Genomic DNA, 19933 nt, shown 5'->3' with positions numbered 1-19933 from the left:
TTCAAGGGACTAAAGATAAAGTTAAATTCTGTGGTGCTATTTTGGCTGTTTTCAACTAGCTAAGTAATAATTATCAGAAAACACATGGTTTGTGTTGATGTAAATCAGAATTGTTTTCAGATTAAATGCTATGAATTGTTTAATCTGGCACTAAATTATGTCGGTCATATGCTGTCTGCCAGTTTGATTGCACAGGGCTCTGTTGACATGATTGAATTTCAGTATACTAGTATCCAAAATATTACCATCAAGTGTAAACATCTGAAAGAAAGAAACAGAATGTGTAACCTGTTAATTACTTCTAATCTACTTTGACATGAAGGAAGTGGGATTTTTATGATGCCAACAATGATGAAACCGAATCTTGTTTGCTGACAGGAACTCTAGTCCATCAGTGACAAAGGGCTTGCATGGCATGGTATGAAATTAATACCAAATGAAAGTGAAAATATATCAGTAAACTGTTTCAGTGGTATTAACAGCAGAATCTCCAGAGCTGGATAGGCAGCTTCATAGAGCCCAGGCAATATGTTCTGAGTAGCCCAGTAAATTTCAGAAATCTTGTAGAAGTAGTATTTTGGAGTCCCTAGAGGATCCAGGAACATTTCAGTTTTGACACAGATATCTCAGTAACTGGTTGTATCTTTACTTTCTAAGCTCTCATATGAAATACTTTTATGGCTCAGTTTACAGTGGTGGTTGGACTTGTGGTACTATATTTTAAAATATCTAAATTTTAACAGTTTAATATTCTGTTCTTTATCTTCCTTTCATTTGCTCCTCCTCTTTTCCTCTTATTTGCGGTGTTTCTTCTCATGCACTTCCATTTCCATCTCCCTTCTCTTTATGCTTTTATTACTTCATATTTCATTTCACCCTCTCCTAATGGTCTCTCCCTTCTTCTCAAACACCCTACCAAGTTCTCCCATTAATTCATCTCAGTTAAAAATCCGCAAACAAAGAATCCAACTCTTTCCTTACAATCAAATAAATTTACCCCTTATTCACCTGTTCATCTCACTCAGTCACCCACCTGCCTCTCCTTGAGCTGGGTACTCTTTATCACTTGGTCATCCAGCAGTGGAAGGCAGGGGTATCCTGGCAGCCTAAGATGACTTTTTTGAAAAGGGTGGAGGCTATTGGTTCCAAGACCTAAGACACTATCCTCTGGGTGGGAGAAGAAGACAACAAGCAAGCTTGAAGAGCCACTGTCCAAGCAAGTTTTCAGCATCAATGGACAAGGAGGAGCATTTCCTGTAATTGGCTATACACTCAAGTCAGGGAAAACTGGACTGCAGACCTATTCCTGGATGTGGAAAGGGAAAGAACAGACTTGCTCTGCATCTTGTCTACAGGTACCAGCTGAACTAAATCTGAAACTTCAGTTGGCTTCCAAGATTTCATAAATTAAGTGAAAGGCCACAAGGGAATGTTGAGATGTAGTCTTATTTTTAAAAACCCCAGGTCATAGAACTTTCTCAAAATAATTCCTAGAGCTTATTTTCTAGGGCAGAAAAAGGCCTTGATTTTAAAATTACCCATGATGGAGAGTCCACCACGGTCCTTACTAAATTGTTCCAAAAGTTCATTACTATGTTACAAATTTATACCATATTTCTAGTATGAATCTGTCCAGCTTCCAGATCCAGTGATTGGATCATGTTACTTAGCTAGCCCATTATCAAATACATGTTCTCTATGTAGGTAACTAGAGATTATAATCAAGTCATCCCTTAAACTTCTGTTTGTTGAGCTGACAGATTGAACTCTTTGTGTCTGATTACAGATCTTACAAACAAGCCTTACAGCAACAATCTTGTAACCTTCTCTGAACCCCCTCCTATTCATCAACATCTTGAATTGTTGACATCAGAACTGGACACGGTATTCCAGCAACCATCACGTAGTTGCCAAATACAGAGTTAATATAGCCTCACTACTCAAGATTCCTCTGTTTGTCCATCAAATAGCCACATTAGCCCTTTTGACTACAGTGTCTCACTGGGAACTCATATTCAGCTGATTATCCACCCTAATACCCAAATATTTTTGAGTCATTGCCTCCCACCACAGGGTCCCTTGTTGTAAAGGCAGAGTTTTATTCATTGTTGGGGCACCTTCTTCTGGTTGGGCATGGTGATCAGTTCTTATCCAGTCTAGCACCTTCTGCTCTTGCTCACTTGCCCTGTGGCCCTCTTGCTTTCGAGGTCTCAGGGTGTTCTCTCTTCATGACTTTGCCTCTATCTAGGTCACTATTTAGTTTTCTCTTTCCAGGGTATCAAAATCCCTCTGGATAGTCTGTCAAGATGCTATTTCAGGCAGTCCCTTGTGCCAATTCCAAGTCCATGCTGCCTTCTCAGTAGTTGGTAGGAGAACCCAGGCCTGCCTGCTACTCTGGATTTTAGCCCAGTTACTCTGTAATCAGCAGCTAAATTTTACACAATCTCTGCCTTTGATACTATTTCCTTGGGCTTCTTCCTACTTTGCATTCCATAGGCTTTCATTCTGCCACTCCTCTGAGTGAACTCTTTCTGAAAGGTCCCCTTCTTGGGTCTCCTCCAGCCAAGCTGAGTTCACTCCCTCCCTCCCTACAGCCCTTTTCTGTTGTAAACTTCTTGGCTTTATATGAGCTCAGCCTGCCTTTGCCCAGCTGGGTTTTATCATCAATCAGCCTTTTATCAGTCTCTGGCTCTCCCCAAGCTGCAACCTATTTGGTTAATTGGCTTCTTCTGAGGCATCTTAACCCCATCAGTGCTGGGTTTATTTACAAAAAGATGTAAAAGTGTTAGTAGAGAAAGGGGACCTTCCTTGGCTTTATTTTGCTCCTCTTGAGGGATATGTGCTGTTTTCTTCTGTAATATAATTTTAATAAATGAGCTTTAATCATTTTTTCATCTCCATTTTGTTCTCAGACACTCCTTTATGTTCTGTTGAGTTTCTTATCAATTTCAATTAAGGAATACCATTGTACATTGTATGCATATTTGACAAATATGCACAATATAACATATTCTATCTGTACCAATAGTAAATGCATCAAAAATCCACCAACTCTACCACTTTTTGAGATAGGAATGAGGTAAAGCACAATATTTCTTTAATATGGTATTTAATACTTTTTAAAAAATGCATCCAGTATCCCTTTACTTTATGTAAGGAAAAATGAATGCCTTTTCTCAGTGGAAATTATTCCTCCGTTATTGTTATTCATTCTGATTTCCTTTGGAGATGATTAATCAATAAGGCTTGGTCTACACTAGGGTGTTATTTTGAAACTAGCCAATTAGTCCGTCATAAGACGGATTTTAAGGTCTCTCCTCCACGTCGGTCTTCTCTGCTGCACCTCAGGTCTCTCGCTCCGTCTCTCTCCCTCACTCTCCTCCTCCTCCTGCCTCCCCCACTCTCTCTCTATCAGCTCTTCTCTGTTTCCTGCTTCTCTCTCTGTATCTCTCTTTCTCTTCTGCCTCTCACTCAGGTGACCGCAGAGCCCAAATGGCCATTTGGGCACCGCACTCCCCATGCTGCATGAGAGGTGTGGAGCCCAAACAGTCGCTTGCGCCACTTGCTCCCACGCGATGGCCTGGCTGAGCAGCGCAGAAGTCAGCTGAGTGCCATGGCGGGAGACGAAGGGGGGCGGGGCGGTGATGTTCATGGCCAGGGGGCAGGGCCTGGAGCCGCTATCACGCTGCACGTCACCGCCCCACCCCCCTTCGCGGCGCTTGGGTGACTTCTGTGCTGCTCAGCTGGGCCACCGCAGGGGAGCAAGTGGCGCAAGCGGCCATTTGGGCCCCGCACTCCCCATGCAGCATGGGACGCCCAGAGGGAACAGCCAGCATTTCAGCAACAGTGCCGCCCAGAGGGAACATCCAGCATTTCAGGCAACAGAGCAGCCCAGAGGGAACAGCTAGCATTTCAGCGTTACAGACTCACAGACATTGGGCTACTATATATATGACTAGCCAATTAGCCCGTCATAAGACGGGATTTTCAGGTCTCTCCTCCATGTCAGTCTTCTCCTCCCCCTCCTGCCTCTCAGTCAGAGGACAGCGGAGCCCAAACGACTGTTTGGGCTCCGCACTCCCCGTGCTGCATGAGGAGCGCAGAGCCCAAACGGTCGTTTGCACCACTTGCTCTCACGCGGCGGTCTGGCTGAGCAGCGCAGAAGTCAGCCGAGCACCACGGCAGGAGGTGAAGGGGGGCAGGGCGGTGACATTCACAGCCAGGGGTCAGGGCCTGGAGCCACTGTCACAGCGCACATCACCACCCTGCCCTCCTTCGCCTCCTGCCATGGTGTTTGGCTGACTTCTGCGCCACTCAGCCAGGCTGCCGCAGGGGAGCAAGCGGCCGTTTGGGCCCCGCACTCCCCATGCAGCACAGGCTGCTCAGAGGGAACAGCCAGCATTTCAGGCAACAGCGCTGCCCAGAACAACCAGTATTTTGACGTTACAGATTCACAGACATTGGGCTACTATATATATGATAACCCCCCTTAAGTTGACTTTATAACCGAAGCGTCCACAATACCAACCCCATTATTTCAAAATCTGTACTCCTGCTTTCCTTGAGGAATAACACTAATTTCAAAATAACTATTTGATACTCAGCCTTATTGTGGATACTCAGATGCAGTTATTTAAAAATAACTACTCCCTAGAGTAATTTGAACTGATTACCTCTCAGTGCTTCCTGGGGCTCTAAGTCAAGGTAGCTCTGCAGTGTAGACATAGCCTAATTTTGAAATAATTTCTTAGTGTAGGCATGCCTAACTGACCTCTTTAGACACTGAACTGTTCTTCATTTTCATTTTGTGTGCTAAACACTGTGGGCTAAATGTCAGTGGCACTGGGGCATTTTAAAAACCTTGCTCAGAAATTGTTCATCTTCTGCTGAGCTCATTTCTACCAAAGAGTGTTACACCAGAGTCTGACATGCTTGAAAGGTTAGTGATGTACTCATTACAATTTGTTTTAAGGAATAGCAGCAAATGTACTGTGTACTGGTAGTAATCCATGTTGCGTTGGTATTTGCCAACACCAAGCAAACACACACTGGGTGGATGAAGGAAAGCACAGTATATTCTATTTTTGTAACTGCAGAGGTTTTATTTTATTAAGGCAAAGAACATTAACATCCTTTGTAGCTGCTGTGTTTGTTATCAAAATGCCCTCAGGATAGTTCTCTTCACATTCATTGATTGCATTTTGGCCTTTTCTCATTGTAATATCTATTTCAAATACACTGTGAGCAGGCATGTAATTTGGCATTTATGTATGCCAATATACACAAATTAACTGCCTTCCAAAATTGTATATCTGTTCCTCCCGCCCTCAATTAAAGTGGCTTTATTTAGGGAACTTTATTTATTTACATTGGTATAACTTGTGGGCAATATCATTCACATTGGTTTGAAATTGAGTCCTGATTCTGAAATGAACTCTGAAACAGGTAGATCCATGCAGAGCACTAATGAGATTAAAAATTCCAGGATTTGTAGAATAGGATTTGATCAATATGTTTCCTTAGTTGTCTGGAGGGTTACATAAAGCAAGTCTTTCTTTCTAAGAATTGAATGTGCTGGGACAGGCCCTCAGCATGTGTGAATTGTATCTTTGTTTAAGTCAATGCAGCTGTGGCAATTTTACACCATCTGGAAATTTGCCTTTAAAGCAGTCCTAATTGTGCTAGCTGCAAGAGCAAGCACCTGGGAATAAAAACCCAGAAACACTTGGTCAATCTACTATTGGCATTTCAAAGACTGTATACAGATACCAGTTTTTTCTTTGTTGTATACACAAGAGCTTTACTAGTTTATGGTAAAAAGAACAACAAAACACCACACACACATGCACTCATACATAAGGGAACAATTCTCCACTGCCCTGGGTTAGTTATATAATGGGAGACTTCCATTTCTGATTTTTTGTGGTTCTATCAAATTGTTATGAAGAAATCAAGTCAATTCTTAATCAGAGAAAAATGGAAAATATAGAAAATATTTATATACGTATATTTTCATAACATTGTATTTAAGAGCTTTGTAGGCTATTTCTGTTGCTACTACTATAATAGAAGTGTAGCTTTTACTCCAGCATCTTACGTTACAATGGAAAATGGGATTTCAAACAATTTGGCAGCTTGTATGTTTTGTAGCCTTTCAATATAATGCAGATGTGATTCTGTCAGTATAACATGCTATGATCTGGAATCAGAAATTAAAGAAAAAAAGAAACTGGAGCTTCTTTCTGATTTTAAATCTATGGAAATATATGACCCTTTTAACAGTTACAAGCAAAGTGTGCTGAATAGCATACCTACTTTTCAAACATTCCTGGTTGTGAAGAATTAGGAGGGAGAGAAGCCTTCCTATTTTTTCTCCTGTACTCTTTTCCTGTTTTATGGGAAACAGCACTATTTGCCACTGTACACATTTGGAAGAAGTGCACTGTACTCAAGTGATCCCAGTGGATATCACCAAAACCAAGATAATTTGTACATTATCTCAAGCAAAACTACTTTGTCAGTTTTTCTTTAAAAAAAAAGTTTTAAGATGGGAAACATGACATTCTTAGACTTATGAAATCCCTTTTAACAATTTCATCCCTAGTTCCTCTTTTACATTATCTATAACTTAAAAAGAATGCATAATTACATCCTGTTATAATCCTTTCAAACATTATAATGTTTCAGACTTATTAGAAATAAGGCAGTAGTCCTCCCATAGTCTATATATAAAAATGTCTGTATGTACCAAAGTATTTTGTTTTTGTATTTTGCTGTTCTTTACTGTTTGTATTTTTTCTTAGTATTCTTTCTTGAAATCTGGAAATGCTAGTTTTAAGATGCGGGTGTGTGTCTGTGTATATTTTTGAGGCTTTAGATCTGGCAGCACTTGCTACAGAGCATGCACAGTACAAGGACTGGTGGTGGAAAGTTCAAATTGGGAAATGCTACTATAGGTAAGTCATTTATTCTATTCTTTGGTGATTAGTGTTCCTTAGGTCACAATCAACTTTAGTTTCTTGTAATTGTACAGTATTTCCTAAGCTTCAAGGTCAAATTGTGTAGTACTAAGAGGTGTTCAAAGAGTAAGTAGTTAAGGGATGTCAATATAATTAATAGATATGGACAAATATTTTGAAATAAAGTGTTTTATTTAGAATACTTTGAAACAAAATTGATCCTGGGAACACCCAATGAACTCCAAGTGAAGCTGGGAACCTAGAAGCCCTGACTGACACAGCTGAAACAGGAGTATTAGAGGTTGGACTCCCAGGATTCCTGCTGCAGAGATGGAAGCAAACCCTGCGATAGCTGATGCACATCCAGGCTCCTGGTTTCATGGCAAAGAATATGTGAAATCTAGATAGACTAAGATAGCCTATATGGTGTGGTTGCAATGGAGCCATCAATACTGGAAGTCATGTTCCCAGCAGTCCGCAAAGTGAGCTGGCCTGAAACCTGCATGCATATCTCCTGAAATTCACTGAATCCAGTCCATTTCTGGAAAACTTTTTGAATTAGACAAATAGGCATTTTCTGATGGAGCAGGGTTTAAACTTTATTCATAATTTAGATAAAACGGGATAAAATAGTTTATTTTTCAAGTAAGGAGGCTAACTAGTACAAATATATATTCAATTAATGAGGAAGACTACAGTTTGGGTGTATTGGTGAATAAATGAGCAGACCCTGCCCTACAATCTGAGATGATGTCAAGACTGCTACATTTTGAACACTGGAGTTTCCTCCTTGTATTTATCATAATTATATGCAGGGTTGATAACGCCTATTATTAAGGTTGCCCAAGACTTCCTCCTATGGAGCCATGTTTCCAGTCACTTATAACTTAGCCAAATTTTAAATGTATTCTCCTTCCACAAAAATGGGCTAACTTAATCATATCTCTTAGCTGCAGAACTTTTCTGGGGAAGTTCCAGAATTATATTTCAAATTTCTAATTGAAAGTTTGTCAGACATTTGACTGTCAAATTTTGAGTGTGTCACAAACATGAGTGAATTTATTTTCACTACAACCTGTGAGATGAAGGATATTATCCCCATCTTACAGACGAGGGACTGAACACACATTAAAATCAAAAGGATCCACAAATTTTCACTGCCCAATCTGAGACACCTCGGACCCGAGATTTCATGATACGTCACTTTATATGATCAGCGCTCAGGACCTGTTGGCTTCTGTTGTATTTGTGACTGCTCATCACTTCTCCAGTGAGACTTTCCTACAGAAAATTAGGAGTACATAGTCACTATCTCAGAAAAGTTTGGTTTAAGTGCCTTGCCTAATATAGAGGGATTCTGTGACAGAGATAGAGAGAAAACCCATTTTCCTAGGCAGAATTTGACTACCTTAATGATGAAATCATTCTCACTGTAGCCGGCCAGAGTAAGTCTAAGGTCCGACACTGGGTTCCCAAAGAACAAAATACGCCACACAGGTCTCTGTCAAACACAAGTAGTTTATTTCCTGACAGCTAACAGCTGTGCCCCATAAATGGAAGAACAACATAACAAAGAAGCGGCATATTTTATGTCCCTTCCTGCAAGCCTGGAACCCCGGGTATGCTGCGGTCGAAGTGAGAGGTTGTTTCAGCTTCCGAGGCTCCGGTATCCAAAGCTCATCGGTGAGGTTCGATTTGCTAGGCTCTGAGGCAGCCTTAAATATAGTTTTCCTGCCTTGTTGTGCAGTTTGGAAATTTCCAGGGGTTATTTATTACGTGCTGATGTAGAGCTTAGCTGTTAGTTATCGATCTGGTTCTGTTCTGGATCTACTTGTTCTTTGGCCCTGTTTATGTGATCAGTACATTAGGGTAAACAGAATTGTTTATGCGTTCTCGCCCTTATCTACAATTCATTCCCAAAGACTTGCTTCTGGCTCATCAGATATAGGGAAAGGTGGGAGGGGGAAAGAATGCAGGCCTCACCACCCCTAAACTAGCACGTACAAAGTTCTTCCGCAATTGACCACTGCACTCCCTCTTCCTACTGTCCCCAGCTCATTCACAATATATATTCCAGCTTTTGGAATAAATGAAGGTTGGGGTCCTAGAGACAGGTCCCTTTCATCACATAACCCTGATTTGCTCTCTGAGTAGATCCGTCCTGTGTACTGAATGAGGCAGGAGTCTAGTGGGGGGTGGGGAAGAGAAGTATGTGATGAAAAGATTGTTAGTGCCTATGCACAAGGGGCCTAAATTAAGGTTACAAGGGCAATTCTGGCATTTCCTTTTGAACTTGGATTTTCTTTTAGCAGGAGCGTGGACATGCATAATTTTTTAAACACACACGTTAGTTTTGGCACTTTAAGGTCTTTTTGTTTTTAGTTGAGAGTTCTTTGTTTGAATAAAAATACAGGACTATGTAGCACTTTAAAGACTAACAAGATGGTTTATTAGATGATGAGCTTTCGTGGGCCAGACCCACTTCCTCAGATCAAGTAGTGAAGAAAATAGTCACAACCATATATACCAACGAGCTCATCATCTAATAAACCATCTTGTTAGTCTTTAAAGTGTTACATAGTCCTGTATTTTGCTTCAGCTACACCAGACTAACACAGCTACATTTCTATTACTATTGTTTGAATAAGTTATATTATTGTTGAATAAAGAACCTTCTGTATGTATCTATTATCTGTTAGGTTAGGATTGTACCGTGAAGCAGAAAAACAATTTAAATCAGCTCTCAAGCAACAAGACATGGTAGATACAATATTGTATTTAGCAAAGGTAAGTAGATATTCTCAAACCAAATCTGTTTGGTGCTTTAGAATAACTTGAAATTCTAATATATATATAAAAATCCAGGGGGTAGCAGAACTAGGACTGTCCAACTTGATACATTTTTCAGATTTTGTAGCTTTTCAAATCCATTAAAATGTATTAAAATAAACAAGTATTTTCAAAATGCAATTAAATGAAACATCAGCTGACACAAATAAAAGAAGTTATTTTTCAGACTTCCAGTCTATAAAATTGTTAAAATGTTGTGAGAATAAGGCTTTATTTTAAAGAAATATTAATGAGGATTTTTGGCTGTATGTTTTGCCCTACAATTTGCTGAATTCTAGTTCTTTAATATCAGATTGGTGTAGAAAATACAAGTCATCTCTGAAAATAGAAATCTCACTAGATTGCTTGAGCTTGAGGAAACAACATTCATGCAGTTCAGACCATGACGTCTGCATAGATTTGATATTTCATATTTTGTAGAACTCTTTACCAAAGCAAGAGCATAGTTTAAATATTGCATTTCTTTATGGTATTGCAAGTCTCCAAGACACCATCTTCTACTGCTTTATATTCTCTCCGTCAACAAACCCCAATTAGAACTATACAGATAAAAATTGATCAGTTTTGCTGTATTTAATAGGTGCTATCTGATTTTATAGGAGACCAGTGAAGTAAACCAATGATCTTATGCTTATTGAGAAGCACACAGGATCTTATTGGGGGAAAAGGCAATACACCGTGTTTATTGAGAATACAATGGCAAAGTGGTTAGCACATGTTTACATAGACAGGCATAAACACACACTCCCACTGTCCCACCAGTCAATGTTATATTTACCAGTCCACGATCTGTGGATTGATCATGGGCAGAGGAGCAGGGGTCTATCGGTCTGGACTGATGTTCCAGTCAAGGCAGGACTTCCCCACTCTTAAGGCAAAACAGTTCTCTTTTTACAATAGTTCTTTCCCATTGGAATCATTATGTTATGCATCATCATGCTGCTTTTTTGCTGGATGTTTGTTATTTCTAGTTGTTTCTCTTGCTTCTTATCTTCTTTGTTTTGTCATGCTAAGCTGATTTTGATCACAAATATTTTGTCCCAATTGATAAATGTTTGCCTTCTTTCAGAGCTGTTGATTTGCCCTCTGCTTATATCTCGTTGGGGATATCCAGCAATCTTCAACATCTTTATGTGTGTTCTCAGCTTCTTCCTAAAACATTTGGCCTTCATATTTATCACTCATACATTCCTCGCTTTCTCACACATAACAAGGTTGATTTCTTTGTTACAGAGAAACAGCCTTTGTTACAGAAAAGCAATATGCACATTTGAACAAGGCCATCAAATTACAATTTAAAAAACCATCATGCCCTTTTACTTATTTCACAATACTAATTTTTAAAACTTAAAACGTAATAATAAGACTCTCTCCCTGCCTTGGAATCAGCTTTTGACACAATATTGTGGCTGGTGCACCTTTACCAATGGTAAGGTAAAGATCCTTTTTGCTTTCTGTAAGGATGGCTGGCGAAGTACACTGAGGCACATTACTTTACATTTTAAAGCTACATTTTAGCTACATGGCTAAAATAGGGGAGATTAGATGGATCTAAAAACTTGTTTTTCAGTTTACATCAAAATAAGAGGAATTTCTTGATGGCAGTCAGAAAAGTTTGAAATTGACAAAGTTGTATCACAACAAAGCTATGCAAAACTCCTTAAAGAACCTATGTCATAGCTCAGACACCAGAGTTGTTGTTTATTGTCATGAACATGATGATCTAGATATTTTTCTAGGCTTTCAAGAAGAAACAGGCCTGCTCCAGGAAACTTGCAGTCTAAGGACTTATGTACACCATTTGTGAGCAGCAAGCCTGTGCCAAAGTACACTACAGAATTTAAAAGACTTTATTAAAGTGAATGTTTCAAAAATAGTTTATAAGATACAAGATAAAAAGGAAGGCACTGCACATCTGGGGTCAAGCTTGGAGTATGAGGAAATGCAAATGTCGATTCATGCGGTTAACAACATATATATTGTGTACAATTGTCCCAGATTAAGGTGGGTGGGTTTTTGAAGCATCAGTGATTAAGTGTTCATGTTTACATGGTAAACGGGTCCACACGGCCAGTTGGCATGTGAAAGCTTTATATGCTGACCTACAGTGTACTAACTGACCATATAAACAAGCCCTTGGGGTATCTTTGATCTAGTAGCTATGATAATAATTAATAACAATAATAATTAATAATGGCAGTGAAGCCATGGCTGTATGGGCTTTGCAAGCCTATTTTTGTGACTAGCCTCTGCTGCCATGGGTTCACTACCATTGTTATTTGATCTAACTAGATCTAATCTAACTCATGGATGTTTACATGAGACCTTTCCTTTTCAGTGCTTTGAGAAACATTTAAGGACGGGGAAAGGGACTAAGAAATAGGGAATTGTTTTGTACAAGTCAAGAACTTCCAGGAATCAAACTATTTCATGACTGCAGAGCTGGAAATGGGACTTTTACACCAGAGAACAAGATAGTTTCCAGCATTCCAAAAGCGGGCAAATTCAGCACTTGCAAATAGCCCCAGAAGGACCCAGTATGTCAGATTTAAGTCATAGTGGTTTTATGTATTGAGGAGCTATTTTTAGAAATATTAAAAATTAACTTTTACGCCTTTCAGATCTGTGCAGTTTTACTCATAGTATAAAGAAAGCTGAGCTTTAAGGTGAAAAATACAAAATAATCAACAACTACTTTAAAGACTCAGAAACCATTCTAAAATGGTATATAATTTATAGGATATGTGGAGTGGTAGTGTGTCAAAAGAGTTATTTTTATGGGATAACTTGCATGAGTCATTTATATGTCTGCTTCATTGAGTAATATGATCACTCCAGTCTTTGGCTGATTAAAAAGCTATATGCCATTGTCATGTATTTGCTCATTTATATATCCTCTGCTGAAGCTCTTTAGAGAGATTTGGTTGTAGAAAGCAGTTGATGCAAAATAAATTCAGATGTTAATTAAAGAAAGGAAAATGAGCATGACAGATACAGTGGAGACATCACTTTCAAGTTTAAGGCTTAATGCAGACATTAAGTCCATATGAAACTACTGTACAGATTATAAACTAAAATATATAGTGAATGTTCAGAAGGCTGGTTTAGATTCAACACAAGTGTGACATCCACAGATGGAATGTGCTAGGAATAGATTGCTGATGTCCTATTGCTTAAAATGTCCATTTAATTGATACTGTCAGTTGGTGTAGTCAGGGTCTATAGCAAGGGGAAGAGAGAGAGAAAAAAAAGCAGCAGCTAGCCTCAGTTGCTTTTATTCCATCTCCCCAGGAAGGAATTATTTTTCTTAATGTAGGAAATGCTAGCAAATATCAGACAAATTTATTCCACTTATCTTCCTGTTCTAATTTTACTATGGTCAGTTTGAAACTGCAGGCGCTACTTGAGAAATATTGTTGTCAATTAGATCATTAACATTACCCCAGTATAACTTTTCAAGTAATGCTGCTGTGTGTGCATTTAAAGCACCATATATCTGTATATAAATAAAGATTTGACCATAACAACATGATTATTTGCATTCAGAATTCCCTTCATGGATCCTGAAAGCAGAAGAGCTGTATCGTGCTACTAGCTGCGATGATTTAATTTGTAATGCACTGTTGATACTTCGCTTCGTTTAATCACCTATTATATTAAATGGGAACAACAAAGGCTGCTATTTTTTATATACTACTATCAAACTATTTACTATGTTACTCCACTAATATGAGAATTCTGTGTTTTGCTTTACCCTGAAGTATATGTAGCTAAAACACATATATTTCTATTAAAACAGGAGAAATCAATTTGGAATGACATGAGTGATTCTCATAGACTATGGCTCTTTTCTTCTCTGTAAGGGATCCACATGTGTTTCATTCTAGGGATGTAAGAGTTGAACTGATTAACTGATAAACATTAGCTTATCGGTTAACCTTGCCAGGAAAAACTCCCAGCCACTGCTGGGAGCCCACAGATCTGGTGCGTTAGCAATTCACAGGTTCAGCACCCGTCGGGAGTCCATGGGATCAGCAGTTCACAGAATGTTTAACCATGTAACTGATTGAATTTCAGTTGGTTACATGGTTAGTGCTGTTGGGGTTTTTTTTAAAAAAAATTTTATTTTTACATCCCTAGTTCATTCCAGTAGTCTCTGAAAGTGATACTGTCTGCGTGCTGCTTAAATGGTGTTTGTGACATTAGTTAATATTCTCTTTCCAGGTCTAAATCCTATGGGATAGGTGTCCATATCACAGGGAGCGCCAAATTGGTATTATCAGCACAAAAACTGATAATTGATTGACAGGCCATGGAGACTGAACTACTCTTTTGCCTTTAAGAGATCATCTTGTCTAAATACAACTGGAGACATTTTGGTAGAGCAGCATAAGGAAGCTTGCAACTGTCACTGTCCTGTGCTATATTTTGTCATTTGGCCAGAGTAGAAGGTTTCAATATGTCTGTCAGCTTTTATGAATTCTGAAATGCACTTAAACAGATCTCTGCTCTTCTTCTTTCAAATTCCTCCTGAGACTCACTTCTTCCCGGAAGCTCAAAATGTGACCACTTTCATTTTTTAGATTAAAAGAATGTTTAATAGGCCCCGGGATCCATGTTATAAGTAATAAATAAATATAGAGGCAGGAAATGTCTTACTGTGCTTCTTATACAGTTCCTGGTATAATTTTTGTACTTAAATAATGAAGTCTGTCACATTTTAGCATCACTGCAAGGATATTCCTATTGATGCTCATATGACTCCTATTTGAGATAATGGATTCTATGGCAAAAGAAGAATATATATATTGTTGTTTCTCCCATCTCAGCAGGTAGCATTTCTTTTGTCACACAGCTGTCTGATCATGAAAATCAATATTTGACATTTATATACACTTTCTCTTTACTCAGGTGTATTTTCGGTTGGATCAGCCATTGACAGCTTTACATCTTTTCAAGCAAGGATTAGATCGATTTCCGGGAGAAGTGACCCTTCTTTGTGGGATTGCCAGAATCTATGAGGTATGTATGTACTACACTACCCCTAATGCAAACAAGGTTATCTGCTTAAACAAGAAAAAGAGCCAGAGGTTCAATATACTTGTAAGGTCATCAGCAATTCACCACATTATTTTCAAGTATTACTAATGCAAAACAGGTAATAATACAGAAAGTCTACCAAAATAAAGAAAGTCTTGCAGCCTTTTTTTTTCATCTGGTTAACGATACCAAATTGATCATGTCTTTCCTCATTTAAATATACATAAACAAATTTACATTAAATCAAGTGTTGCATTTCCAGCTTTTGTCCATGTAAATCTATGGTTGGTTCATACATTTTTCATTGGTCTAAAAGAGAAGAAATAAGTGCTGGTGTCTTAAACAGTCTGGTAACAGCATTAAACAGCAGGTTAGTGTACAGATCAATGCTGCCTTCATTAGTATTGTAAGTCACTGTGAGTTAGTAAAGTTAAAATATGTCATAGCCTAGGTCGTGTTTGTTTTAAATGGAACTAGCAGTGTTTTAAAATAGAACAGTGGTTTCATTGTAGACTAATTTTATTTTGCATTTAAGAAATGCAGTCATTAAACAGCGAATTATGTTTTATATTGTAGTTTGCCTTAAGCACTGAAATAGTAACAAATTTTCCAAATATAAAGAAGTCATCCATTTTTGTCTAATATCCATACTCCCCCTGCCAAGACTCTGCACCCCCAGCTTGCTCCAACACTCTCCCTTGCTCCTGCACCTTCCCTCCTGGTCAGATATCCTACCCCCATCCTGCTCCCGCAGCCTCCCTCTTGGCCACACTGCACCCTCCCTTGCTCCTGCTCCCTCCACCTGGCCAGACACCCTACTCCCAGCCTGCTTTTGCATCCTACTTCCCACCCAGACCTCCCAACCTCTCCCCCTTCTGTGGCCCATCTCCCCCCCAGATCCTGCACCCCACTCACTGGCAGCCCTGTCTCGCACACTGAACCCCTCATTTTTGTCCCTACCTCAGAGTCTCAGGGGATCTTTGGGATTTTTTTGAGGAATGGGGGGGAGGGTGTGGGGTTTTTTTGCTTCTCACTTGTGTGGTCGTCAACTGATTTTTCTGCAGGTCAGTGGCCCCTGACCCAAGAAAGCTTCTCCATCCTTCCATAAATAAAGAAAACATTGAACCCTTTTGGGTTGGACATAAATTAATATTTTACTTTATTTAAAATGAAGTTTGATAAACTTACATGAGAAAGTTAAAACTCTTAATATGTTTAATGATTTAAATTAAACTATTCTCCCTAGCTGCAGCTGGTTCAGAACATATGGTCACTGTACCCAACCTGCCCCTGTCCCTTCTTAATCTCCCCGTCCCCTGGCACACAGATCTTTAAATAGAAGTGAATAAGTTAAAACTTGGCATGCCATTTCTGAAATGTTGCTGATCCCTGCTGTAGACATGTTAACATTATGCAGCCTTTTTATGAATTTCTGTGCTGCAGTCTGTATTAGGTATTTCTCTGCACCATTGTTATAGAAATATGCTACTTCTGTACTGATGGGCCTTGGGGTGTCACATGACTACAGATTTATAGCTTAATTAACAAAGATTCGTACCATGGCATACAACCATTCAGCTCTCTTTGTACTTCCCTGGAGGGACATATGTACCAGGCATCTTTATTGTCACTTTTTCCGTAGGCATTAGAAAAAGAGAAGGGCTGCCACTTTCCATCTGTTCCAGGTTTTTAAATGATCATAGTATTCTTTCCTTGTTTAAGTGAAATGTAAGTTTGCATAGGTTAATTTTCTACAGTTTTGTTGTGTGATAGTCAAATTAAAACCTGTTCTATCTTCAATTAAGTTGCTCAGCGTGATAGTAGGATACACTGTAGGGCTGTGTCCAGACTCAGGGGTTTTTTCAAAAAAAGTAGCCTTTTTTTGAAAAAACTTCACCTGCGTCTAGACTGCAGCCGCGTTCTTTCGAAATTAAATCGAAAGAACGCGGCTTTTCTTTCGACGGTGGTAAACCTCATTGCATGAGGAAAACGCCTTTTTTCGAAAGTGCTCTTTCGAAAAAAGGCATTCTTGAAAGCAAACAGGGCTTTTTAGAAAGAGAGCATCCAGACTCACTTGCTGCTTTCTTTCGAAAAAGCGGCTTGCTTTTTCGAAAGTTCCGCGTGCAGTCTAGACGCTCTCTTTCGAAAGAGGCTTGTAGTCTAGACATAGCCTAGGATTTTAGCAGGATGCTTTACTGAGCAATAGGGTAGAGGAACAAACTGCTCTCTAAACCAATAAAAACACTTTTTGAATAACCTTTTGAGTTTTGTATACTCACACATCTGTTGCCAGTCAGGCGGGGTCGTTTGGATGGGTTCCTGACAGCTCCTCTACTCCATCAATGATGATAAGCTGTTGGCTGTATAAACGCACACATGAGCTCCCCTGTATAGTGTGCAATTAGTTAACATGACAGACTCCTGAGAGAGACCCTAGAGACCACAAATCAGATAAGGATAAAAAACACCCAAGTAGATTTATTGCCAAGCAACATACAATAATAGTTGTCAGCAAACAGACTTGCCACTGCACCTATGTAAGTTGTGACAATGGACTAACACCCAACTAAACTCTCTGGATTCTAGTGTCTCCCATTGGTCAGCCAATGATCACCCTTTGGGATACACTTTTATACGCAGGTACAAACAAGTTACACATCACTCCTGACGTATCAGGTTGCCACCCTCTGTTAGCTAGTTACCACCCCTTAGCTCACAGAAGCAGGGTCTCCATTACTATTCATCATGCTGTCAATTTAGACCTGGTCCTGAAACTGGGTCGGTATGTATGTTATTTGTGGGATGTGTGCTGGTACCAAGATGTTTCTTAATGAGGTGTTCTGTTGCAACCCCTCTGGAATGTGCTTATAGCCTGTATCTAGCATCTCTTAGGTATGAGTATTTCTGAAATACCAGCCTTGTTCTTGCCAATTTCTGTGAGCAGGGCCCGCCTATTACTCACAGCTTAACTTTGCTTTATATTAGCAAAGTCTTGACTATTGCTCTCTAGGCCTCAGGTCTCATACCTAGCCTGTAATACGTGGACTTATGTTTCAGACTCATATTACTACAACATATTCTGTGAGAGGTTGTTTCTCTGGTAACAGTAACCCCTCAAAGTACATGGGTGATAGGTCGAGTTGTTACAAGCAAAAAAGTCTATCCCACTTCTCCATCCAAATACCATACATCCAGGTGTATTTTTTGATACAATATGATTTTAATTAGCACTTCCTCAAGAAAATAAACTTGCTAAATTATTCCATAATTCCAGTTTTTAGAAGCTCATAGTTATACTTGTTGCTCATTTAATTCATGAATTGGTTGGACTATCTCTCTCCAAATATATACAAAAAATTTCCTGCAATGACAGTGACATCATCACGTCATCTGTGTCGACAGGCCCCACCCTCGCAGGGGCTCCCTGCATTGGACACTGTTCAGGGACTGGCAAAGCTGCCTGGCAGTCTTGTCTTTGCAGATTCTGCCTCCCAAGGGTCCTACCTGCTCAGCTCTGGCCCCCTCCTTTCAGGCAGCCTGTCCCCCGGCCCAGGGGGAGATCCACTTGTACCAGGAATGGAGGCAGGCTTCCAGTTGCCCCTCAGCTCTGTAATGCAGCCCCAGGCTTGCTGAGGGAACAGCAAGCAAGGGAACCACTAAGGGTGTCTTCAGCAGTAAGCGGTGCTTCTTCAAAGCGGGCAAGGAGGTGCCTGGCAGCACTGACCCAAGAGGCCTGGGTCTCCTTTGCCTGGTGCCCTGGGGCACGTGTGCAGGTACATAGGCTCTTGGGTCACACTCTGGGCTGGAGGAGACATGCACACAGCAGCAGCAGCTGCTGGCCACACACTGGCTGGCCCCTGTGCCCCACTCCTCAGCTAGAGTGGCCCAGCTGGCTCCCGCTGCCCAAGTCCAGCTCCAGTTAGGGATGTAAGCAATTAATCAACATGTTGACTATCTGATAAGCAAAAGCTTATTGGAGAGTCGACACACTAGTCGACTAGTCAGTTCACCCCACCTTGCTGCCTCTATCAAAAAGAGGAAGCAAAGGGGGGGAAAGAGGAGGGAGTGCTTAGGGGAGCTGGCTTAAAAGCCAGTTCCCCCCAGCTCCAGCTCTGTGGGAGGAGGTAGGGGCACAGTGGTGGCATTCCACTTTTGAAATGTACAAGAGTCCCCACTGTGGCACTTGTACATTTCAAAGTGGAAGCATTGAATGGAGCCTACGGCCAGCAGGGGACTCAGAATCTCCTGCTGGCTCCAGGCGCCACGCAGCATTTTAGTCTTGCTACATTTCGAAGGTGAAAATGCCGTGTAGCATTCTGCTTTTGAAATGTACAAACAGCCCAGCAGCTCTTGCTACATTTCAAAGTGGATGCACCCTTATCGACTGATCAAATAGTTGATGGAAATTCCATCAACTATTCAATAAGTTAATTAATCAAATTTTAACATCTCAAGCTCCAGTGCCATTGTCCCCCAAATAAGTGTGAGGGGAGAGTTGGCCCGGCCCCTCTCCTCACCCAGCTCTGTCAGCTCCACCACAACTTGCTCCAGGGCAACATCACTCCCATTCTTGGTGCTCACAGGCTGCTGGGCCAGCAGGCTCAGGAGCAGCGCCAGGTGCAGGGCAAGGTTCCCCATGTCCCCAATCACACCATCCTCCACTGTTCTCAACTGGCCATGTCCTGAGCCCAGCACCGAGCCACCCCCGTGGAACACACCACCATAGCCCAGCAACCATTAAGGCCTCACAAAGGGGAGGCCCCGCAGCATTCGGAGCAACTGCCCACATGGCCAAGCGGAGACAGGTTAGCCAAGGAGGGGGTGCCTGCCTTTTTATGGTGGCGCCCGGAGACCCCTTCACTGCATGGCCCCCAGGCCCTCTTTCTATCTTCTATGTCCTCAGCCCCTCTCTTTTCATCTCACAGACTCCTATCCTCCCTTCTCAACCTGGCATCCCAAAGGCATCCCCACTCTCTGTCCCTTCCTCCAGCCTCCTTCTCTCCTCCTTTTCATTTCCTCTGCCCACAGAGATCCGCCTTTGCTGTTTCACAGTGCCCCAGCAATACCACCTTTGCTGCCCCCTC

General features: G+C 40.7%; 1 protein-coding gene and 1 long non-coding RNA gene across 4 annotated transcripts in view; one reads left to right on the top strand and one right to left on the bottom strand.

Annotated features, from left to right (window-relative positions):
* The window catches only part of TTC8 (tetratricopeptide repeat domain 8), an 81888-nt gene that overhangs the window by 45979 nt on the left and 15976 nt on the right, over nucleotides 1-19933 (top strand). For all 3 annotated transcript variants that reach the window (XM_006122334.4, XM_075926735.1, XM_006122333.4), the window contains 3 exons: nucleotides 6871-6956; nucleotides 9659-9746; nucleotides 14721-14831. In XM_006122334.4, the coding sequence (XP_006122396.2) occupies nucleotides 6871-6956; nucleotides 9659-9746; nucleotides 14721-14831 (285 nt within the window). The remainder of the gene's footprint in view (nucleotides 1-6870; nucleotides 6957-9658; nucleotides 9747-14720; nucleotides 14832-19933) is intronic.
* LOC112545657 (uncharacterized) lies at nucleotides 14900-19505 on the bottom strand. The gene is made up of 3 exons (XR_003089191.2): nucleotides 19367-19505; nucleotides 17129-17209; nucleotides 14900-15158 (listed from the first exon to the last, which is right to left on the bottom strand). It is a non-coding gene; the product is annotated as an uncharacterized LOC112545657 (long non-coding RNA).

The sequence above is a fragment of the Pelodiscus sinensis genome, chromosome 4 (assembly GCF_049634645.1).
Source record: "Pelodiscus sinensis isolate JC-2024 chromosome 4, ASM4963464v1, whole genome shotgun sequence".
Lineage (NCBI taxonomy): Eukaryota > Metazoa > Chordata > Testudines > Trionychidae > Pelodiscus > Pelodiscus sinensis.
This window is presented reverse-complemented; position numbering and strand designations above follow the sequence as displayed.